We start from the raw sequence: 17,610 nt of genomic DNA on the forward strand, positions 1-17,610 counted from the left end.
TTAGTCGGCCTCTTATGCAGACCCTGTTGGATATATGACCACATCGCGCCAGCCAGATAGGACAAGGCGGCCATTTTATTGGGGTATTATTCTCAGTTGCGGTTATTTGACCTTGGCTTCTGTCATGGCCATCTACTCCTCTTTTCTCTTTCTTTTACTACTTGACTCTGGGGTGACTTCCTAGTTTAAACAGATTTATGACATGCAAGCCTTTTTTTTTTTTTTTTTAGTAAATATCCCTTGATTCTGCTGAAATAAGAGGGACCATAAGAGAGCAGGAGAGACGGCTCAGTGTTTAATTAAGGACACTTGCTGCTCTTCCAGGAGGACTTGAGTTGGGTTTCCAGCACCTACATGGTAGCTCATAACCATCTGTAACTCTAGCTCTATGAGGGAATCCAACACCCTCTTCTGGCCTCTCCATGGGCACCAAGCATGCCATGTGGTACACACACACAGGAAACAGGCAAAACACTCAAAGGCATAAAATAAAAATCACCTGCTAGTTTAAAAGTAAGAGGCATAAGAATACAAAAGACGGACACTTTCTTCTAGAACCCAGATGAATAGAGTCGGCTTGTGAATACACCACCATGAGAGACAGAGAAATACACGCTTACAGTGCCACTGAGCTGAGTTTTATTTGCAGTTTAACTGTGCACTCTGAGAAAGCATACAACCGGAGACATCACCAAAGAAAGCCTTCTGCCCATGGAAATAAAGGAGGCAGCTTTGAAGCAATGGAGCATCAGAACATGTTGCTAGTGTCCACTTCTTGGTTCTGTTCGGGTCCACCTAAACTGGCCCCACTCTTTTCATGGTCTTCAGAGTTGCGGTCAGGCTTGGTGGGAAGAGGCACCAGGCCACAGAACTCGGGTTCCTCCTGGATCCACACATAGAAGGATGCTCAGAGGCTTCAATAGCGGGTCTGAAGGCAGGGAGAGCAAGGCACACAAACAGTGCGGGGCACACAGACAGAGCGGGGCACCCCAGAGGAGGGTGCACAAGGCTGGCAGGAGGGAGTGGAGCAAGGGTTACAGGGTAGCCTGGAATTAAAAAAAAAAGTCACAGTGGGCAAGAATTAGTGAAAGACCCCAACTCATAACACCTTGATAATTCTACCCTCAGACACCTCTCTAATGGCTCCACTGTATAGCTCCTCCTGGCTTTCCTTATTTCGATCTCCCTCGTTTTTGCCTGTCCTACCTGCATGGCCCCCCAACCGATCCCTACCCACAACCCCACTATCGCATCTCTTTCTAACCCCCGCCCCCCAGAAGACTGATGGCCAGAGGGGTCTCCAGTAGACAGCAGCCTAGTTGTGTCCCTCCCTTACCTAAGACTTTCAGTGGCTCTCACCTGTGCTTGAGGCAAGCATCAGCCTCTTTAAGAGATATGCGTGTCCTACTCTCACCTCCCCTCACAGCTCTGATGTTGTCTGGGCTCCAGTCTTCTGCCAGTTCTTCATGAGCTAGCCATATCAGGCCTTGGGATACATGGCTTCTCTTTCTCTTTTTTTATTTTATTAACTTATTCATATTATATCTCAATGGTTATCCCATCCCTTGTATGGGGAGACCTGGTGGCACTCAGAGGAAGGATAGCAGGCTACCAAGAAGAGACTTGATACCCTATGAGCATATACAGGGGGAGGAGGTCCCCCTCAGTCACATTCATAGGGGAGGGTAGTAAGGGGAAAATGGGAGGGAGGGAGGAATGGGAGGATACAAGGGACGGCTTCTCTTTCTAGAATTCTCTTCCGTAACCACTCTCTTAATCAACTCCTTCTCTTTAAAAGTTCAACTCAATTGTCACGTCACTCCTGACCTTTCCCGTATCTCAGCGTTAAAATATTTCAGTGGCACCACATAGCTTCTCCCATAGTGATAGCTAACTACTCTACTAGGGTCTGTCTGCCCTACCAGAGCAGCAAGGTCCAGAGTTATCCATGTGTGCCCTCTGTATACCTGGCAGAAAGCGGATACTTCATAAGGATACGTTGAATAAGAAGAAATAGTAAACGGATGTGGAATGAATACATGGAAAAAGGAAATGGGATGATCTCAGACACTGACAGGCTGGGGCACAAAACCAAAAACAACACATCGGACACTGGACAGCAACCAAAGAGCTCAGAAGCCCAATGTGTAGCCTGAGGGACCACATTCAGTTTTAAATTATTTAATGTGACTGGAGTCCTTTTTTTTTTTTTTTCAATGACTTAAATATATTTCAAATTTTGAAATGTTTAAAGCTTGGAAAAATACAAATTCCAGCTTTCCTTGAGCACCTGGAAAGCCAGCAGCATACGGACTCTGCGTCCTATGTGGTAGAGCTGGTCATAAGAGGATGGCACTACCTTCCTCAGGGATAGCAAAAGCTTCCTGGCTTCCACAGTCCCACATCATGTGTGGATGGTAACAGCCTGGCCCTTACCAACATGTGAGTTTATAACACTTGTCTTGGTGGGATAAGATTCTGAGTAACATAAAAACAAGACTAAATGTTGGACACAAAAAAAAATATTTGCTACAAGGGCTGGGAAGATGTCTTGAGTTAGTAGAGGGTTTCTCACATACGTGTGAAGACCTGAGATGGATCCCTAGAATCTATGTGAGACCAGACACAGCACATGTCTCTAGTCCTGGTATTCATATGGTGAGAGGGTAGGCATTTGCAAGACCATCCGCAGAAGCTGGTGGCACAGCTAGACTGATGTACGCCATGGTGTGCAGGAGGCCTTGCCTTAAACAAACTGGAAACCTGAGGTTATCTTCTGACCTTCTCACATGTATGGTGCACCCATACACTGTTAACATGTACACACCTCTGCATTCATAAATACAGACATTTATACATGCACACACTCATGTATGTATTTTAAAAAGAGAGGATGTGAGGGAGAAGGAAGGAGGGAGGGAGGAAAGGAGAGAGAAAGAGAATTGTTCCAACTGCTATTCACACATCCAATGCCCACAACACTCTACACCTGGAAGACAGACACCAGATCCTGCTGATGGATCCTGCTTGCATAACAGCAGGGGCAGATACTTCCAGTGATTCCCCCATTGCTCCTGAATACTATCCCTGCCTGGTTCCCCTCCCACTCGCCCCTTCTTGCATCTCTCAGGATAATCTTCCTAAACAGCAGCTTGACTTTTCTTTTAGCTCAGACAAGAAACACTTATCAGGCATCTGCCACGTACCAAGTCCAGGAAAGCAAATGTATCCTATTGTCTTTGTGTTCCAGATGTTTACCAGCCAGCAGGGAGATGAGCAAATACTCAGTCCGGCATGCCAGATGTCCTCTGTACTTGTCCATGAATGAGCTCTACCCTACCATTCCTGCCCCCGCTGCCCACCAGAAGTCAATCACAGTAAGCTAGTTCCTGTCTACCCAACAGCCCCAAAACTCCTCCCCTAAGAATGACCTCGAGGGTTCTGTCTGCCTATTCATCTATCTCCGTATCCTCCACGATGCCTGTTGAAAGGAGTTTGTCAGCTTGAAGAAGAGCTGACTCCTCTGGACCAGGTTTGGGATGGCAGCCTAAACATCATCACCTGGATTCCTTTAGAGCATGCCAGCTTTCTAGTGTCTCCTTAATCTTGACAGACTCTAAGCCCATGATGTCCCTTGAACACAGATAGACTTGGTTCCTAGGCCCCACCCAACCCTGTTGGACACCCTACACAGCCTCTCCCCAGCCACTCACTTGCTGTCCTCGCTCTCCAGCAGGCCCCTGTATGTGTCAATCTCACACTCCAGCCGGGCCTTGACATCCAGCAACACTTTGTACTCTTGGTTCTGTCTCTCCAGGTCACAGCGGATGTCGGCCAGCTGCGACTCCACGCTGGTGATCATGCACTGCATCTGGGCCAGCTGGGAGGTGTAGCGGGCCTCCGTCTCCCCCAGGGTGTTTTCCAGAGAGTCTCTCTAAGGTAAAGGAAGGACATAATGGTGAAGAGACAGCTGCTTTCTGTGGCCTGCTTCTGAAAGACATGAGAAGAGGCAAGTCTTTGGTTTTATGGACGGCTCCTCTCCACTAAGCCACCGTGGAAACAGACATCCAGAAACAGAACAAGGCATCGGCTCCAGGTTAATCATCTGGTAGAACCAGAGTTTGAACCCAAGTTCTGAATCTGCTCCTATAAAGTTTGGAGTTGGAGTTCATCAAGTGTTCTAACTGGCATCATATCACATAGGAGCCCTTAAAAAAAATATCCAGGCCCAAGCCAAGGCTCCAGAAACTGCAGTCCCATTGGTCTAGAGAAAATCATGTGTCAGGGTTATTTATCTCTATAGGTGACATCGAGAAGGGCTTGGAAGGACAAGCTAAGTAGATAACAGACCTGCTTGGGGTGGGGTGGGGGTGGGGGTGGGGTCATGTTTGACATCCAATACAGACCCTATCCCTTTATCTCTGAGCTGGTTCCTGAGAGAAGCCTCCTTCCAAGAAAGTCAGCTGGGGTATGAATCTGGTGGCTGAATCTGGTTGTCTTCCTGTCCTCCAGACTTGCCTGCGACCTGTGCCCAGATCCAGAGCTAAGAGGTACCCGCCAGCAGCACTCACCAGGCTGTGCTGAGCTTGCAGTTCAATCTCCAGTGTGTTGACTGTGCGTCTCAGATCAATGATGTCAGACTGATAGCCTTGAAGCTGCTCAGAGCTTGTGGCCACCTGCTTGTTAAGCTCCTCCATCTGCAGAGAAGACAAGGAGAAGGCTGGGAGTCCCTTCCTTGGGACACTGAAGAGCCCAACCCCTCTGGGAGAGATGCGCCCACCTGCACGTTGAACCATTCCTCCACATCCCGGCGGTTGGTTTCCACCATGGTCTCATACTGACACCTCATCTCCTCCAACATCCTGGTCAGGTCCACGGGGGGTGCAGCATCTACCTCAATGTTAAGGCGGTCCCCAAGCTGCTGTCGGAGGACGCCAACTTCCTGAAAAGACACAGACCCCAGGCAAGTGTGGAAAATACATAACACGTTACAAGGGACACGGAAGAGCTTGGCATTGGGGAGGTAGGGGTTCGAGGACCGAAGCCCACCCTGCGGAGCCTCAGTGGCCTTGTAGCACCAGTTGAACACCCCTGGTGACACTTCCTGCCACTTGGGCAGAAGCCAAGGTCATTTTTTTTTAACCATATGGACTAAGATGGGAAACCTATAGACCCCTCCCACTTTGTCATCACGCTACCAGCCGTATTCGTCGAGGAAGGAGGGCCACAGACCCTGACTTTACTTGACTCAGGGTCCAGATGAAAACAGGCCCCTCCCCAGGCTTGCCTGTCAGTGAGAGAAAGTTGTCACTGTGGCAACCCGAGTAGGTGATATAATGCCTCATTAGTGACTTCTTGGTGCTGTTCCAAACTCTCTGGTTTTAGTGGAATGAGTCAGGTACCCCAGGGCATTCAGTGAGTGCGTGGTGACTGATTGTTGTTTTACATTTAAGCCTAAGGAAGCCCAGCCAGAATCCAGAGACACTTGTTCATTCAAATCCCAAGTGGAGAGTGTGAGAGTCAACCCAGAGAAGGCCGACCAAAGCACCATAGAGCAAATGGTCCTTGCAGCACATGGGGCCCTGTGAGAAAAGGGGAAAGAAACAGGGTCTGTGACCTAAGCTTATAAATCCCCCACACACAGACAGAAGAAACAAGAGGTGAACACACATGGGGGGGGGGGGAGGCGGAGAAAGGAGATGGAAAACGCCAAAGCCTAACCCTCGGAAGAGGAAGGTCTCACTCAGTAGGCAGCCTGACTGAGATGGACATCCTAGGCCCCACGAGAATGAGGCCCTTTCCAGAAAGGCAAATGCAGTCCCTACTAGAGAAACGTGCCAGTCACCAGGCAGTACAGAAGAAAGAGATGCATTTCGGAGCACCTACCTAGAGGTAGGTGTTTCATGCCCAGGGTCTGGGTCGCATCCATGATCCGTGTAGTATCATTAAATCCTCCCGATAACCCTGCATGGTACTTAGCTCTATTTCATGAGTGAGTGATGGGACGCAGAAAGAGACAAGAATCACAGGAACAATGTGTGGTCCACATGGCTGTTCCCACTCAGGCCCTATCCAACTCCAAACCCTATGTTGTTCCCACGCTGCATCCCACACCCACCTGTGCTTTACGTTTCATCTCACCTCCTCATGGTTCTTCTTGAGACACAGCAGCTCCTCCTTCAGGGACTCTACTTGAGCCTCCAGGTCAGCCTTATTCAGAGTCAGCTCATCCAGGATCCTGCGCAGGCCGTTGGTGTCTGCTTCTACCAGCTGCCTCATAGACAGTTCTGTCTCATACCTACAAAAAAGAGTCAGGGTTGTCAGTGAAAGGGTAGGACTGTAAACAGAACCCAAGGAAGGCTTTGAAATGCTGGCAGTGTCCGATCCTGAATGGAACCAATAGAGAGCTAACCCAGGCCTATATGAGGGAGAGACGCCCTCCCTCCAAGTCCCCTGCCAAACTCACTTGGTCCTGAAGTCATCTGCGGCCAGCTTAGCATTGTCTATGTGCACGATCATCCTAGCGTTCTCTGCCTTGGTGCACAGAACCTGCCAACCAAGTTCCACAGAGTAGGTGAGTGCAGAAGGGAAAGAAGACAGTGAAGGCATCCTAGCTGCATTTCTGTTGCTTTGATAAAATAAATAAATAACCCTGGCCAAAAAAAAAAAAAAGCAACATAAAAGAAGGATTTATTTGGCTTACAATTCCAGTTAAAGCTCATCATTGAAGAGAAGTCAAAAAAACTAGTCACATAACGTCCACAGTCCAGAGCAGAAAGAAAGAAATACATGGGTGCATGCTCTCTCTCTCTCTCTCTCTCTCACTCACACTGTCGCTGGCTCGCTTGCTTGCTTGCTCTCAGCTTGGTTGCTCCACTCTCTAACAGTTCAATACCCTGTGTCTAGGGAATGGTGCCACCCATATTGGCCTGCACCTTCCCACATCTATTAACACGACTTAGAATCACCTGAGAAGAGAGCTTCAATGGGGGTATTGTCTATACCGGGTTGGCCTGTGGGCCTGTCTGTGGAGGATTATCTTAAGCTAATTGAGATCTTCCAAATGTCCCATTGTGGGTGCCATGAGAATCCTATTCTGTCTGACAGACAAGTCCTTGACACCAACTGAAAAGAGGCTGTGCCAAACACTTGACCTGCGTTGTCTACTGAATTCTCTTAAGCACCTCTTTAAATACGGGCCAGTAGTCTTCCCCGTTCTACAGATGAAGAAACTGATGTCTGGAAAAGGAAAAAGGGAGCCTCCAAAGCTATTTAATATCCCTATGACAGATCTGATGGCAAGGGCCCTTCCTGCATTAACGTCTCTGGATGAAGTGTTCAAACTGAGAGATAATCCTATGCCCCGGGGAGGTCTCTTTTCCCTGAGCATAGCTGAAAACCTTAATGAGATTCCTATCTACAGTACTGGCTTTTCTGGATGCCTCTCTCGGCTAGTCTGTTCACAACTCACCACCACCTCACCTTCTGCTGGAGCTCTTCGATGGTCTGAAAGTAGGACTGGTAGTCAGGGCACATGGTCAGCACTTGCGCCTGGTAGACATCTTGGATCTTGCCCTCCAGCTCTGCGTTTTCTTGCTCCAGCTGCCTCACCTTCTCCAGGTAGTTGGCCAGGCGGTCGTTCAGGACCTGCATGGTCTCCTTCTCGTTGCCATTGAAGGCGCCCTCGCAGAACAGGCCGTAGGTACCCATGGAGCTGGAGATGCAACTAGTCGGCCAGCGGTTGCTGGGTTGGCAGGAGCTGGGCAGGTAGGTCTTGGAGAGGCAACTGGCTGCTGGCCGGTAGGTGGTAGGCATGCAGAAGGAGGGCATGCCCTGCAGAGGCTGGCAGACATATCCCAAGCACAGCTCCGGCCTGCTGCCCATGTTACCGGAACAGACAGAGGAAGGCCGTGAAGAGCTCTTGACAGAGGCTGGCAAAGTGTTGGTGACACAGCAGCTGGATGTCATGCTAAGGAGGTCCTTTACGTCCCAGCAGCTCCCTGGATATCTACAGACTTCATCCTTCCCAAGCCTTTTTATACTCTTGGAGTGGAGGGGCTCGCGCTAAAAAGTCATCAGGGGGAGTAGGAGTGTTGATGTTTACACTCAGTCCCAGAGGAAGCTGATAATTAATTTGTAATTTGGTTTCCAATAAGGAGTTCCTTTCCTCATAAAAAAAGAAACCAAACTTGTCATTTGGCTAAAGCAGGACTCTGGGTTCTTGTCATTGGTCACCCAACGGAGAGCATCAAGACACATCTTCAAAGGACCAGCCCCATACCTGGGCCCTCATTACCAGGGTGTGGCAGCAGTTACTGTCTGTCACAGCCTGTCCTGTGTTGCCATGGACTTTGCCCGCTGCGCCCCCGCCTGCATCTGCCCTAGGGAAGGCTGTAAGCCTGCAGGAAGGTAGATGCCCCTTTAATGAAAGCACTTCATGTGGGCAGATGCCTGGCCCCTTCACAAGGAAATGTGTGGGTGGCAGAAGCTGCCTTGATACCCGGGTATAAATCTGGAGACATAGAAAAGAGACCAGAGGCTTCAGAATATCTCACATCCTCCCACCAATGGAAAGGACACATCATGAAGGAGAGAGAAGAAACTGAAGACGCAAACACCCAAGCAAGCAGCTAAGACATCTTTTCAGTTGGATGCAAATGAGAAAGGGAGAAAAGCAAGGCCTTTCTCCTTGGAAAAGCAGTGCTTCCAGGAGGCAGAGCCTCTGTCTTGATTCCCTCTGGGTTCTCCACTTAAAGATTACTGCCACCGTGGAAGGTTCGACTATGGTCCGTGAAGAGTGAGGTTGAACAAGCTAGGACTGGTTTCTCCTTCTACTTTCTGCAGGGGAGCACGGGCCGGGGGTGGGGAAGGCTCAGTTTGAGACCCCAGCAAGTGGAAATCCTGGAGAACAGGTCTTTGAAAGGGGATGCTCTATGCTAAGGCAGAAAACAGGAAGCAGGTGTACTTAGTTACAAAGCCTTGGGCATCCCCTTAAAGCAACAGACTAAAGGAATGCTTTTCAGTTCCAGCTGTGAAAGCTGTGTCCTCACAGGCGCATGTTATATTACCAACTTTTGTATTCGCTCCTGCATTAGTTACTTTTCTTGTTGCTGTAAGAAAATACCTGGAAACACACAACTCAAGGAAGGAAGGCTTGCAGTCGGAGGGAACACAGTTCATGGCATGGAAGCAGGAGCTTGATTGCTTGGCTGGTTGCCCTGATTGGTTGGTCGCACTAAATCCAGTCTAAAGCAGAGAAATGAATGCTCACCCTCTGCTGGCTCTCTTTTTTATTCCACTCAGAACCCTAGACCATAGAATAGCGCTAAGCTATGTCCAAGGTGAGTCTTCTCACCACGCTCAAAACTCTCCAGAAACACCCTTCTTGTTGACACGCCCAGAGGTGTGTCTCCTAGGTGAATCCAAACCCCACCAAGTCACTCCAGACTGACCACCACACTCCCTTCTCAATACAATGTCGGGATATAAGCACTTGCCCTACCTTTTCCAATTACTTCCTTCAGAAGCGTTGGCAAGAGGACAGGAAATGGAAACTAACACCCGGCCCTCTCACTGTTTAAGAGCCTTCTAATGTGTGCTATAATTTCTAAAGGTCACTTCCTCTCCCCGCATTCTCAGCATCTTCATGAACACTGACTTTGATTAAATGATCTCTCAAGAGATGAGGGGTGTGTGTGTGTGTGTGTGTGTGTGTGTGTGTGTGTGTGTGTGTGTGTGTTACAGTGCATGCCTTCCATGGGTGAGGGCATGGATTCCACCTTCCACGACCCCCCCCACTCTCATGACCCTGCCATCCCCCACCCCAAATAAAAGATCTTCCAGTTTAATCCTCTAGAACAACCATAATTTCAATCTCAATGGACAGTTTGGAGAAGCTGGTGACGTCAGAGGGAAGGAGGCATGCGAGCAATGCCTGCTACCTGAGATAAAACACCTCAGCCGCCCTTCCACCTCATAACCAGCACTTACTGGAAATGATGTAAATGGAAGCCAGGCAACAGCACGGGGTGCTTGACATTGCTTTACTTACTTCATACCTGTATTCTTTGCTTTTTTTTTTTTTTCCCTCTGTGCTGTGATGAAATACCTGGACAAAAGCAACTTAGGGAAGAGTTGATTTTAGCTCACAGAATGAGGGACAGGCCGTCACGGCAGGGAAATCACGGCAGTAGGAACTAGTAACATTGTTTTTGTTTTGGTTGTTGTTGTTGTTGTTGTTGTTGTTGTTGTTGTTGTTGTTTGAGACAGGGTTTCTCTGTGCAGCCTTGGCTGTCCTGGACTCACTCTGTAGACCAGGCTGGCCTCGAACTCACGGTGATCCGCCTGCCTTTGCCTCCCAAGTGCTGGGATGAAAGGCCTGCGCCACCACGCCCAGCTGGAACTAGTTAACATTGTACCTGAAGTTAAGAAGTAGATAAATCTGCCCTGAGCTCCCTAGTTAAAGTTATCAGAAAGCCCTCCAACTAACGCACAGGCTCCCAGCTCTGGCTCTACATCAGCGTCACCCACAGCTGTCAGACACTCCAGTACTAGGCAACTCTCAGGCCGACTGAATCAGGATCGCTGAGGTTCAAAACAGGCAAAGAGTTGTTTTCTGATTTTGATTTTGTTGTGTTGTGGTTTCTGTTTGTTTGGGTTTTATTTCTAGGCTCTCTGGGTCATTCCGGTGTGCAGAAAAAAAAAGTGAAAACATCTGGCTGAGTGGGGACAGGATTGTAACGGAAAAGCAAAGACAAATGAGTTAAGTGAAGGTAGGGTCGCACGTGAGCTGGTGAGCCCCAGCTGGGAGGGAGTTGGAGCTTGGAAGTGGCTTTTGATGTTGAGGATGCCAGGGAGAAGAGTGTGGCTTATACAAAACAGACCTCACTAGAGCCTGAGCTCAAGAGAGCAAATCTTACTGATGACCATCACTGTCAGAGTTGAACCTGGTGCTAACACATGCAACTTCCTGGCTCATTTGGTGGTGGTGGTGATGATTGATTTGGCATTTTAAAAGATATTTTTAATTATGTGTAATTGGAGGGTATGAATGTGAATGAGGTGCCCATGTGGGCCAGAGGGCATTGGATGCCCTGGAACTGGAATTACAAGGTTTGTCTGACATGGGTGCTGGAAACCAAAACCAAACTCCCGTCCTCTGCAAAAAAAACAATAAACACTCTTCACCACTGAGCCATTCTCCATCCCCACAATTTCTTACGTGCTTTGGCTGGCCTGAGGTAACTGGGCACCACTGCCTGGAAAGGCTGCCTCAAAAATGAAATTCCAGCAGAGAAAAGTAGATGGGCACCGTCCGAGCATCCAACTAGAAAGACGGGTCAGCTTCTAGATGCCAGCTGTTATGCTCAGTAAAGTACTGGGGACATTACAGCATGGTAAGTAAGTGCCACCTGCTCTGTTTTCCTCAGGAGAAAACTGACTCTCCCACAGTGGTGAGGCTTAGATTTGAACCCAGGTCCCTCTGACCCAGTTCTATAGTCCTTACATTAATGGCATAGCCTCCTCCCATCACTAAAGTAGATAGGTGAGATAGATAGATAGATAGATAGATAGATAGATAGATAGATAGATAGACAGACAGATAGATGTAGTAAGTAGGAGTGGATGTCCTCCCTGCACTACACCAAGGCCTCCCTCCCATGTAGAGCAATGCCTGCCCGTGGTACCTAGCATCCTGTCTGGCACATATTGATGCTTAGTAAGGGTTTGTGGAGTAAAGTGAATGAGGCAGCAAATGCCTGAGCCTCAGCAAATTCAGTCATTGTGTTCTAAGAAGGCAGTGGTACAGGCTACCGAGAGCCAGGTTCTGGAAGATAACAAAGGCCCAGTCCCTCTTTCAGGGAGCTGAAGAGGCAGGGTAAGGGCAGCCAGTCTGTAGCAGAATCAGTGAACTGTTCTGACGCCCTAAAGGGGGCAGATCTGGCCCAAATCAGTGCAGCCTCTTTCTCCACTCTGCTCTTCAGCTTGGAACCATGATCGCCCTCTCAGCATCACATGGGTCCCTTAGCAGGTACCTTTGTCATCTTTGATGAGCACGTGTCCCTCTGGAGACCATCTGCCTTCTTGTCTAGCTTAGAAAGTGTGCTCTCACCCATGTCCCTTTCCCATTGGGATTGGGAGAACTTAGTGCTTTGCTTGGTGTCTTGAGGGAAGACGTTCTGAACACAAACAACAGGCGTGTGGGGAGAAGCAGGCTCCCGGGGCTGAGCCTCAACATCTCATGAGGCATCAACAGCACACAGGCGCCTCCTAGGTCACGAGCATCTGAGTTACAAGTGGAAATCCTGATTCAGCATCAGTCACTCTTGCCTGTGTGTAGTACAAATTGTGGACTATTGCCAAGATCTCCTGAACTGAAAGGGTTTCATGAAAGAGCTGCAGGGGAGTGGGAGAATCGATATGAATGAACCCTAAAACTACCCTGAGTGTGGGGCACACATCAGTGCTCTGTGAGGAGCATACACAGGCTGATAAAGGGACTCTTACACTTACCTCAGCATTATCAGGCATATGCTGGGAGCCCCACCCCCACCCCCACCCCCACCCCCAAGATTGCTCTATATACCAAGAAGTAAAGCGGATAACAACTGTCACCACACTGGGACCTTGCAGAAAGATTGTCATCAGGGGAGCCGAGCAAAAACCCTCACAGCGAGGCCTTCAGCTGGTAAAGTGCCTGCCTTGCAACAATCTGAGTTCAATCCCCAGCATCTATTATTTTTAAAGGCCAGGCACGGTGGCACATGCTTGCAATGTCTGCACTTGGGAGGTGGGTAGATCCCTGGAGCTCACTGGTCAGCCTGACTAGCCTACTTGGAGATCCTTCCTTAAAGGGGATGGGGGGTGGGAGCACAGGGGTAGTGTATGAAACCTAAACAATGCCCAAGTCTGTCCCGAACATGCGCAGGCAAAAGATAAAACCAGCCCCAATGAGGAGCATAGTGACCCTGTTGTTCTCAGGGTCACCCTTGGCCAAACATCCCCCATATGTCTGCCCAGCAGTCAGTCTAAACCCAACACGGACACAAGCCAACACAGAAATGATGGGAGCCAGTGGAGCCAGAGCAAATGGCTTTATTGTCCCACCCCCCAGATATACTGTAATGAATTTCAGAACCTACAAAAACACACTCGGAAAGAAAGGGGCCAGCCCAGAACAGAGACCCTGGAGCCCATTGAAATGATGATGAGAAGTCAAGCCCTTGAAGGGCAACCAGCCTTAGATGACAGGGTCAAAGAAACTGTAAGGCATTTATTTTGCAGAGAGCCCCTCTCTCATAGGCTCAGCATGAACGGAGAGAGTTGGGCTGTGAGAGTTGAGTTGACTGGAGGCCATGTCAGAACCCTGGAGGCCATGGCCTTGACCCTCTAGGTCTGTCACTCGGTCAGAACCGCACCCCGGGGCAGGGTACACAGACAGGGCGGGGACTGCAGGTTGTGTGAGCAGCACCAGTGCTGCAGGAGAGCGCAGGAAGGCAGGGGAGGCATGACTTGGAGGGTGAGTAGTCAGGGGCACACGGGTTGCCAGGAAGCCTGGGGGACAGAGAGAGTCGTGTTATTAGCATACTCCAGGTGCTGGTTTTGAGACCACTGAACAGATCCTAGAATCTATAAACAGGAAGGTGCCTTTTAACCAAGGGGAAACAGGTACCCAGAGAGAAAACAGAACCATCCAGAACAACAGAATGAGTTTGTCACAAGACCAGAGAGCTAAAGCCCCAACGTTGCTGAATCAGGATCTCATGCTCTTTTGGGCACCATGTAGTCTCCCAAGAACTTTGGAGAGGTGAGAGCACGCAGCCCCTACTCACTTGCTGTCCTCGCTCTCCAGCAGACCCCGGTACGTGTTGATCTCGCACTCCAGTCGGGCCCGGACATCCAGCAGCACCTGGTACTCCTGGTTCTGACGCTCCAGGTCAGCCCGGATCTCACCGAGCTGGGACTCCACATTGCCGATCATGCATTGCATCTGGGCCAGCTGGGAGCTGTAGCGGGCTTCCGTCTCTGCCAGGGTGGAGTCCAAAGCATCTCTCTGGTAAGGCAAAGGTTGTGGGACGAGGTTAGAGAGTTTAGCAGCGAGAGGACTATCGAGGAAGATCTAACTGGGTCTCAATGGGACTTCAGAACACAAGAACGGAAACTCCGAGAGCCATGAAACTAGGAGAAAGCACGTTCAGACACCACTAAAGATGAGCCAGCCCAGCACCTGTAGCCCCTTGACCTGAAGAGCAGGTCCTTCCTAGAGTGATAATTACACAGAAGGCAGATCTTATGCAAACAGATGAGTTGCTACCGGACATATCAAGTACTACATACGCTCACCACAAGGACAGTTGTGATGGATCCCTGGCCCTCTTACCTTCTTCTTTGCACAGAGAAGTCCTGAGCTAAGAATTTGAATTCTTGGAGTCTGTTGGCATTGGCTAAAGGATGGAACCTAGGGGTTGTGTGCCTCCAAGCTTGCATCAGCAGCTGTTCCACCCCCATCCCGATGCTCACCATGCTGTGCTGGGCCTGCAACTCAATCTCCAGGGAGTTGACGGTGCGTCTCAACTCAATGATGTCCGCCTGGCAGGACTGCAACTGCTCGGAGCTGGACACCACCTGCTGGTTCAGTTCCTCAGTCTGAAACATAGACACCCAGGATCTGATCTGGCCCCCTGAGGTCTCAGGGATCACTTGGAGTCAGTGAGTATGAGTGAAGAAAAAGACCTTCCGGGTGACCCACTCCATCCCGTTTCTGTCATGACTCGGCCTCGGCTGCACTGACCTGGGTGTCATACCAGTCTTCCGCATCCTTCCGGTTATTCTCCACCAAGGTCTCATACTGGCACCTCATCTCATCCAGAACACGGTTCAGATCGACAGGGGGAGCGGCGTCCACCTCAACATTGAGCCGATCGCCCAGCTGGCAGCGCAGCGAGTCCACTTCCTGTGGTGCAGATGAGGGTCTGTTTCTAGGTGGCTGCCTGGCGCGCGCGCTCACCTCTCTCCTCCCCATGCTCACCTGTTCTCCTTGCATTCACCTCCCCCTCCTTGCTCATCTCTCCCACGCTCCTGTTTCCCACCCCCCCCCCCCCGTGTTCATGTATCATACTTACCTCGTCCCCTTCCTTTCCATTCTCACCCACTCCCCTGCTCATTTGATCCTCCATGTCCACTTCTTCCCCATCTTTACCTGGCCCTCCCACTTCCTTCCCCATTCTCAGCTACTTCTCATGCTGACCCTCTCCCTAACCTCACTTGGTTCCCATGCTTACTGCTTCCCCTGTGCTTACAGCCTCCTCCATGCTTAGAACCTCCCCCATGCTTACCGCCTCCCCCATGTTTACAGCCTCCCCATGCTTACAACCTTCCCCATGCTTAGAACCTCCCCCATGCCTGCTGCCTCCCCCACACTTACCTCCATGCTTACCGCCTCCCCCATGTTTACAGCCTCCCCCATGCTTAGAACCTCCCCCATGCTTAGAACCTCCCCTATGCCTGCAGCCTCCCCCATGCTCACCTCCTCATGGTTCTTCTTGAGGCAGAGCAATTCTTCCTTCAGAGACTCCACCTGAGCCTCCAGATCCGCCTTGCACAGGGTCAGATCATCCAGGATCCTGCGCAGGCCATTGATGTCCGCCTCCACCAGCTGCCGCAGGGCCACCTCCGTCTCATACCTGCACACACACACACACACACAGAGATAGGCACCCAAACCTGTGATTCCGTTCGTCAAGCCCCACCTCCAGAATGGCCTGGTGCTATCAGCCTTGCCCTCATGCCTCGGTGGTGCCTGGGTGCAGCTGAAACCCCGAGCTCAACCATCACCGGCATCCAGCTATACCAGCCCCAGCCCAGGGACAAGCGGGACCACTCACTTGGTCCTGAAGTCATCGGCAGCCAGCTTGGCATTGTCGATCTGCACCACCAGCCTGGCGTTCTCTGCCTTGCTGCAAAGAGTCTGTGGAGACATAAAGAAGTGACTTCGCGTAAGAAAGGGGCGTTCTGCTAGTAGGAGCTCCCACGCACACTCACTTCCGGTCTGGCAAGAGCTGCCCATGAACGGAGGTTAGATTCCCATTCTGGGATCTCAACAGTTTGGGGTTCCATGAGAGATGAGAGCCGGTATCAGACAATGGAACCTCAGGAGCCCTTGCAGTGTCGTGTGCCTATGCTGTGTATGTAGCCAAGGGCTAGGGAGAAACCAAAGACATGCTACAGGAAATACTGAAGTGGGAGGGAGGGAGGAAGGGAGGGAGGGAGGGAGGGAGGGAGGGAGGGAGGTTTCCTTCTGCCTTCCTGTCCCCCATGCCTGCTGTGGGCCCAGGGCAGGCCCCTGCCAACAGCTGCCCTCTAGTTCTCCCTGGTCCAAAATGCTTTCCCTTGGGATCCAGCTGAGCCCTTCAGGAATGAGGGCTTAAAAGGGTGTCCTCTCTGCCTTACAGATGGGGACACCACGCTTTCACTGAATACACCAAATACCCAACTTGCCTTTGTAGAAACGAGGGCATTAAAATTCAGAGAGACGGACAGTGCTATCAGTGGTCACACCCAGTTAGTTAACGCAGCCCACGGTCAAGTTCCGAGTCATCTAACTGAACCGGGGTCACTTCACCAACCTGGCTTTGAGCGTCCTTTATCTGATAGATTGGACTAAGGTTATTGGGAAGACTAAAAGAGGCCGCAGATATGAATAAGTTGTGTTCCTTCCAAAAGGTCCCCCTGGGAGCCAGGCTACGGTCACATGTGTTCCACCTTCTAGACCTGAAGCCACCCAGGGACCACTCACCTTCTTCTGGAGCTCCTCCATGGTTCGGAAGTAAGCCTGGTAATCGGGGCACATATAGGGCACCTGCTGCTCGCACCACTCGCGAATGCGGCTCTCCAGGCTAGCATTCTCCTGCTCCAGCTGGCGCACCTTGTCCAGATAGCTAGCCAGGCGCTCGTTCAGGGACCGCATGGTCTCCTTCTCGTTGCCAGTGAGGGTGCCCTCCCCAAACCAACCTCCACCCATGCTGTAGCCGGCAGCGGCAAAGCCACCTGCGGGGAGGCAGAGAGTAGGGAGGCAGCTGGAAACCCTGTAGCTGCTCCTACCCGGGCCAGCGGAACACGCGGAGAAACTCCGGGCTCCCCGGGAAAGACTGGGCAGCTTGCACGAGCTGCTGGAGTACATGGCTGACATGCGAGGGGAGCCCCCTCCAGCTTTCCCCGGGCTCTTGAGGGATCCCGAGGAGAAGCTGGCCTTGAGGCACTTGGAAGCCATGGCCACGGCAGCCCTGATGTAAGCGGGAGATCTGTGAGAGTAGACACCCCAACACACAGAGAAGCAGCTCTCTAGCCTGACTTTATACTCCTGACCCAGTGGGCGTTGGTTGGCCCTTACAAAGTGTTTTCTCCTCATTAAAGTTAATTCCACTTTCTATCAAAACCTCTCATTAGCTTGTGATTTAGCTTCCCGTGAACATATCCTGGCCTCGTAAAACAGAAGCCCCGTTGGACGGCTGGCTATGTGGAGACTCAAACCCCCCCCACACACACACACACATACACACACAGCACTACACCCTGGGAAGACCCAGTGTGCATCAGCTCTTCAAAGGGACC

General features: G+C 50.6%; 2 protein-coding genes across 2 annotated transcripts; both read right to left on the bottom strand.

The window, feature by feature from the left end:
• Window positions 1–622: 622 nt before the first annotated feature.
• KRT32 (keratin 32) lies at window positions 623–8,033 on the bottom strand. The gene is made up of 7 exons (XM_084748840.1): window positions 7,483–8,033; window positions 6,467–6,549; window positions 6,142–6,298; window positions 4,781–4,942; window positions 4,572–4,697; window positions 3,714–3,934; window positions 623–1,046 (listed from the first exon to the last, which is right to left on the bottom strand). The coding sequence occupies exons 1-7, from the start codon at window positions 7,966–7,968 to the stop codon at window positions 917–919; spliced, it is 1,365 nt and encodes a 454-aa protein (XP_084604966.1). The 5' UTR covers window positions 7,969–8,033; the 3' UTR covers window positions 623–916.
• Window positions 8,034–13,079: 5,046 nt separating this feature from the next.
• On the bottom strand, window positions 13,080–17,343 carry KRT35 (keratin 35). The gene is made up of 7 exons (XM_084748826.1): window positions 16,796–17,343; window positions 15,885–15,967; window positions 15,527–15,683; window positions 14,792–14,953; window positions 14,521–14,646; window positions 13,833–14,053; window positions 13,080–13,554 (listed from the first exon to the last, which is right to left on the bottom strand). Exons 1-7 carry the CDS (start codon window positions 17,267–17,269, stop codon window positions 13,407–13,409), a joined length of 1,371 nt encoding a protein of 456 aa, XP_084604952.1. The 5' UTR covers window positions 17,270–17,343; the 3' UTR covers window positions 13,080–13,406.
• Window positions 17,344–17,610: the final 267 nt, after the last annotated feature.

This window comes from Acomys minous (assembly GCF_964271855.1).
Source record: "Acomys minous genome assembly, chromosome: 12".
Classification (NCBI taxonomy): Eukaryota; Metazoa; Chordata; class Mammalia; order Rodentia; family Muridae; genus Acomys; species Acomys minous.

Bases quoted from the DNA above. Each gene is read 5' to 3' on its own strand.
- KRT32 (XM_084748840.1), bottom strand. From the start codon at position 7,968: ATGACATCCAGCTGCTGTGTCACCAACACTTTGCCAGCCTCTGTCAAG. The intron at 4,943-6,141 runs GTGAGATGAAAC...GTGTCTTTTCAG, and splicing joins TCAAGAAGAACCATGAGGAG to GAAGTTGGCGTCCTCCGACA. The intron at 3,935-4,571 runs GTGAGTGCTGCT...CCTTTACCTTAG, and splicing joins TGCAAGCTCAGCACAGCCTG to AGAGACTCTCTGGAAAACAC.
- KRT35 (XM_084748826.1), bottom strand. From the start codon at position 17,269: ATGGCTTCCAAGTGCCTCAAGGCCAGCTTCTCCTCGGGATCCCTCAAG. The intron at 14,954-15,526 runs GTGAGCATGGGG...TCTGCACCACAG, and splicing joins TCAAGAAGAACCATGAGGAG to GAAGTGGACTCGCTGCGCTG. The intron at 14,647-14,791 runs GTCAGTGCAGCC...TCTATGTTTCAG, and splicing joins AAGACTGGTATGACACCCAG to ACTGAGGAACTGAACCAGCA.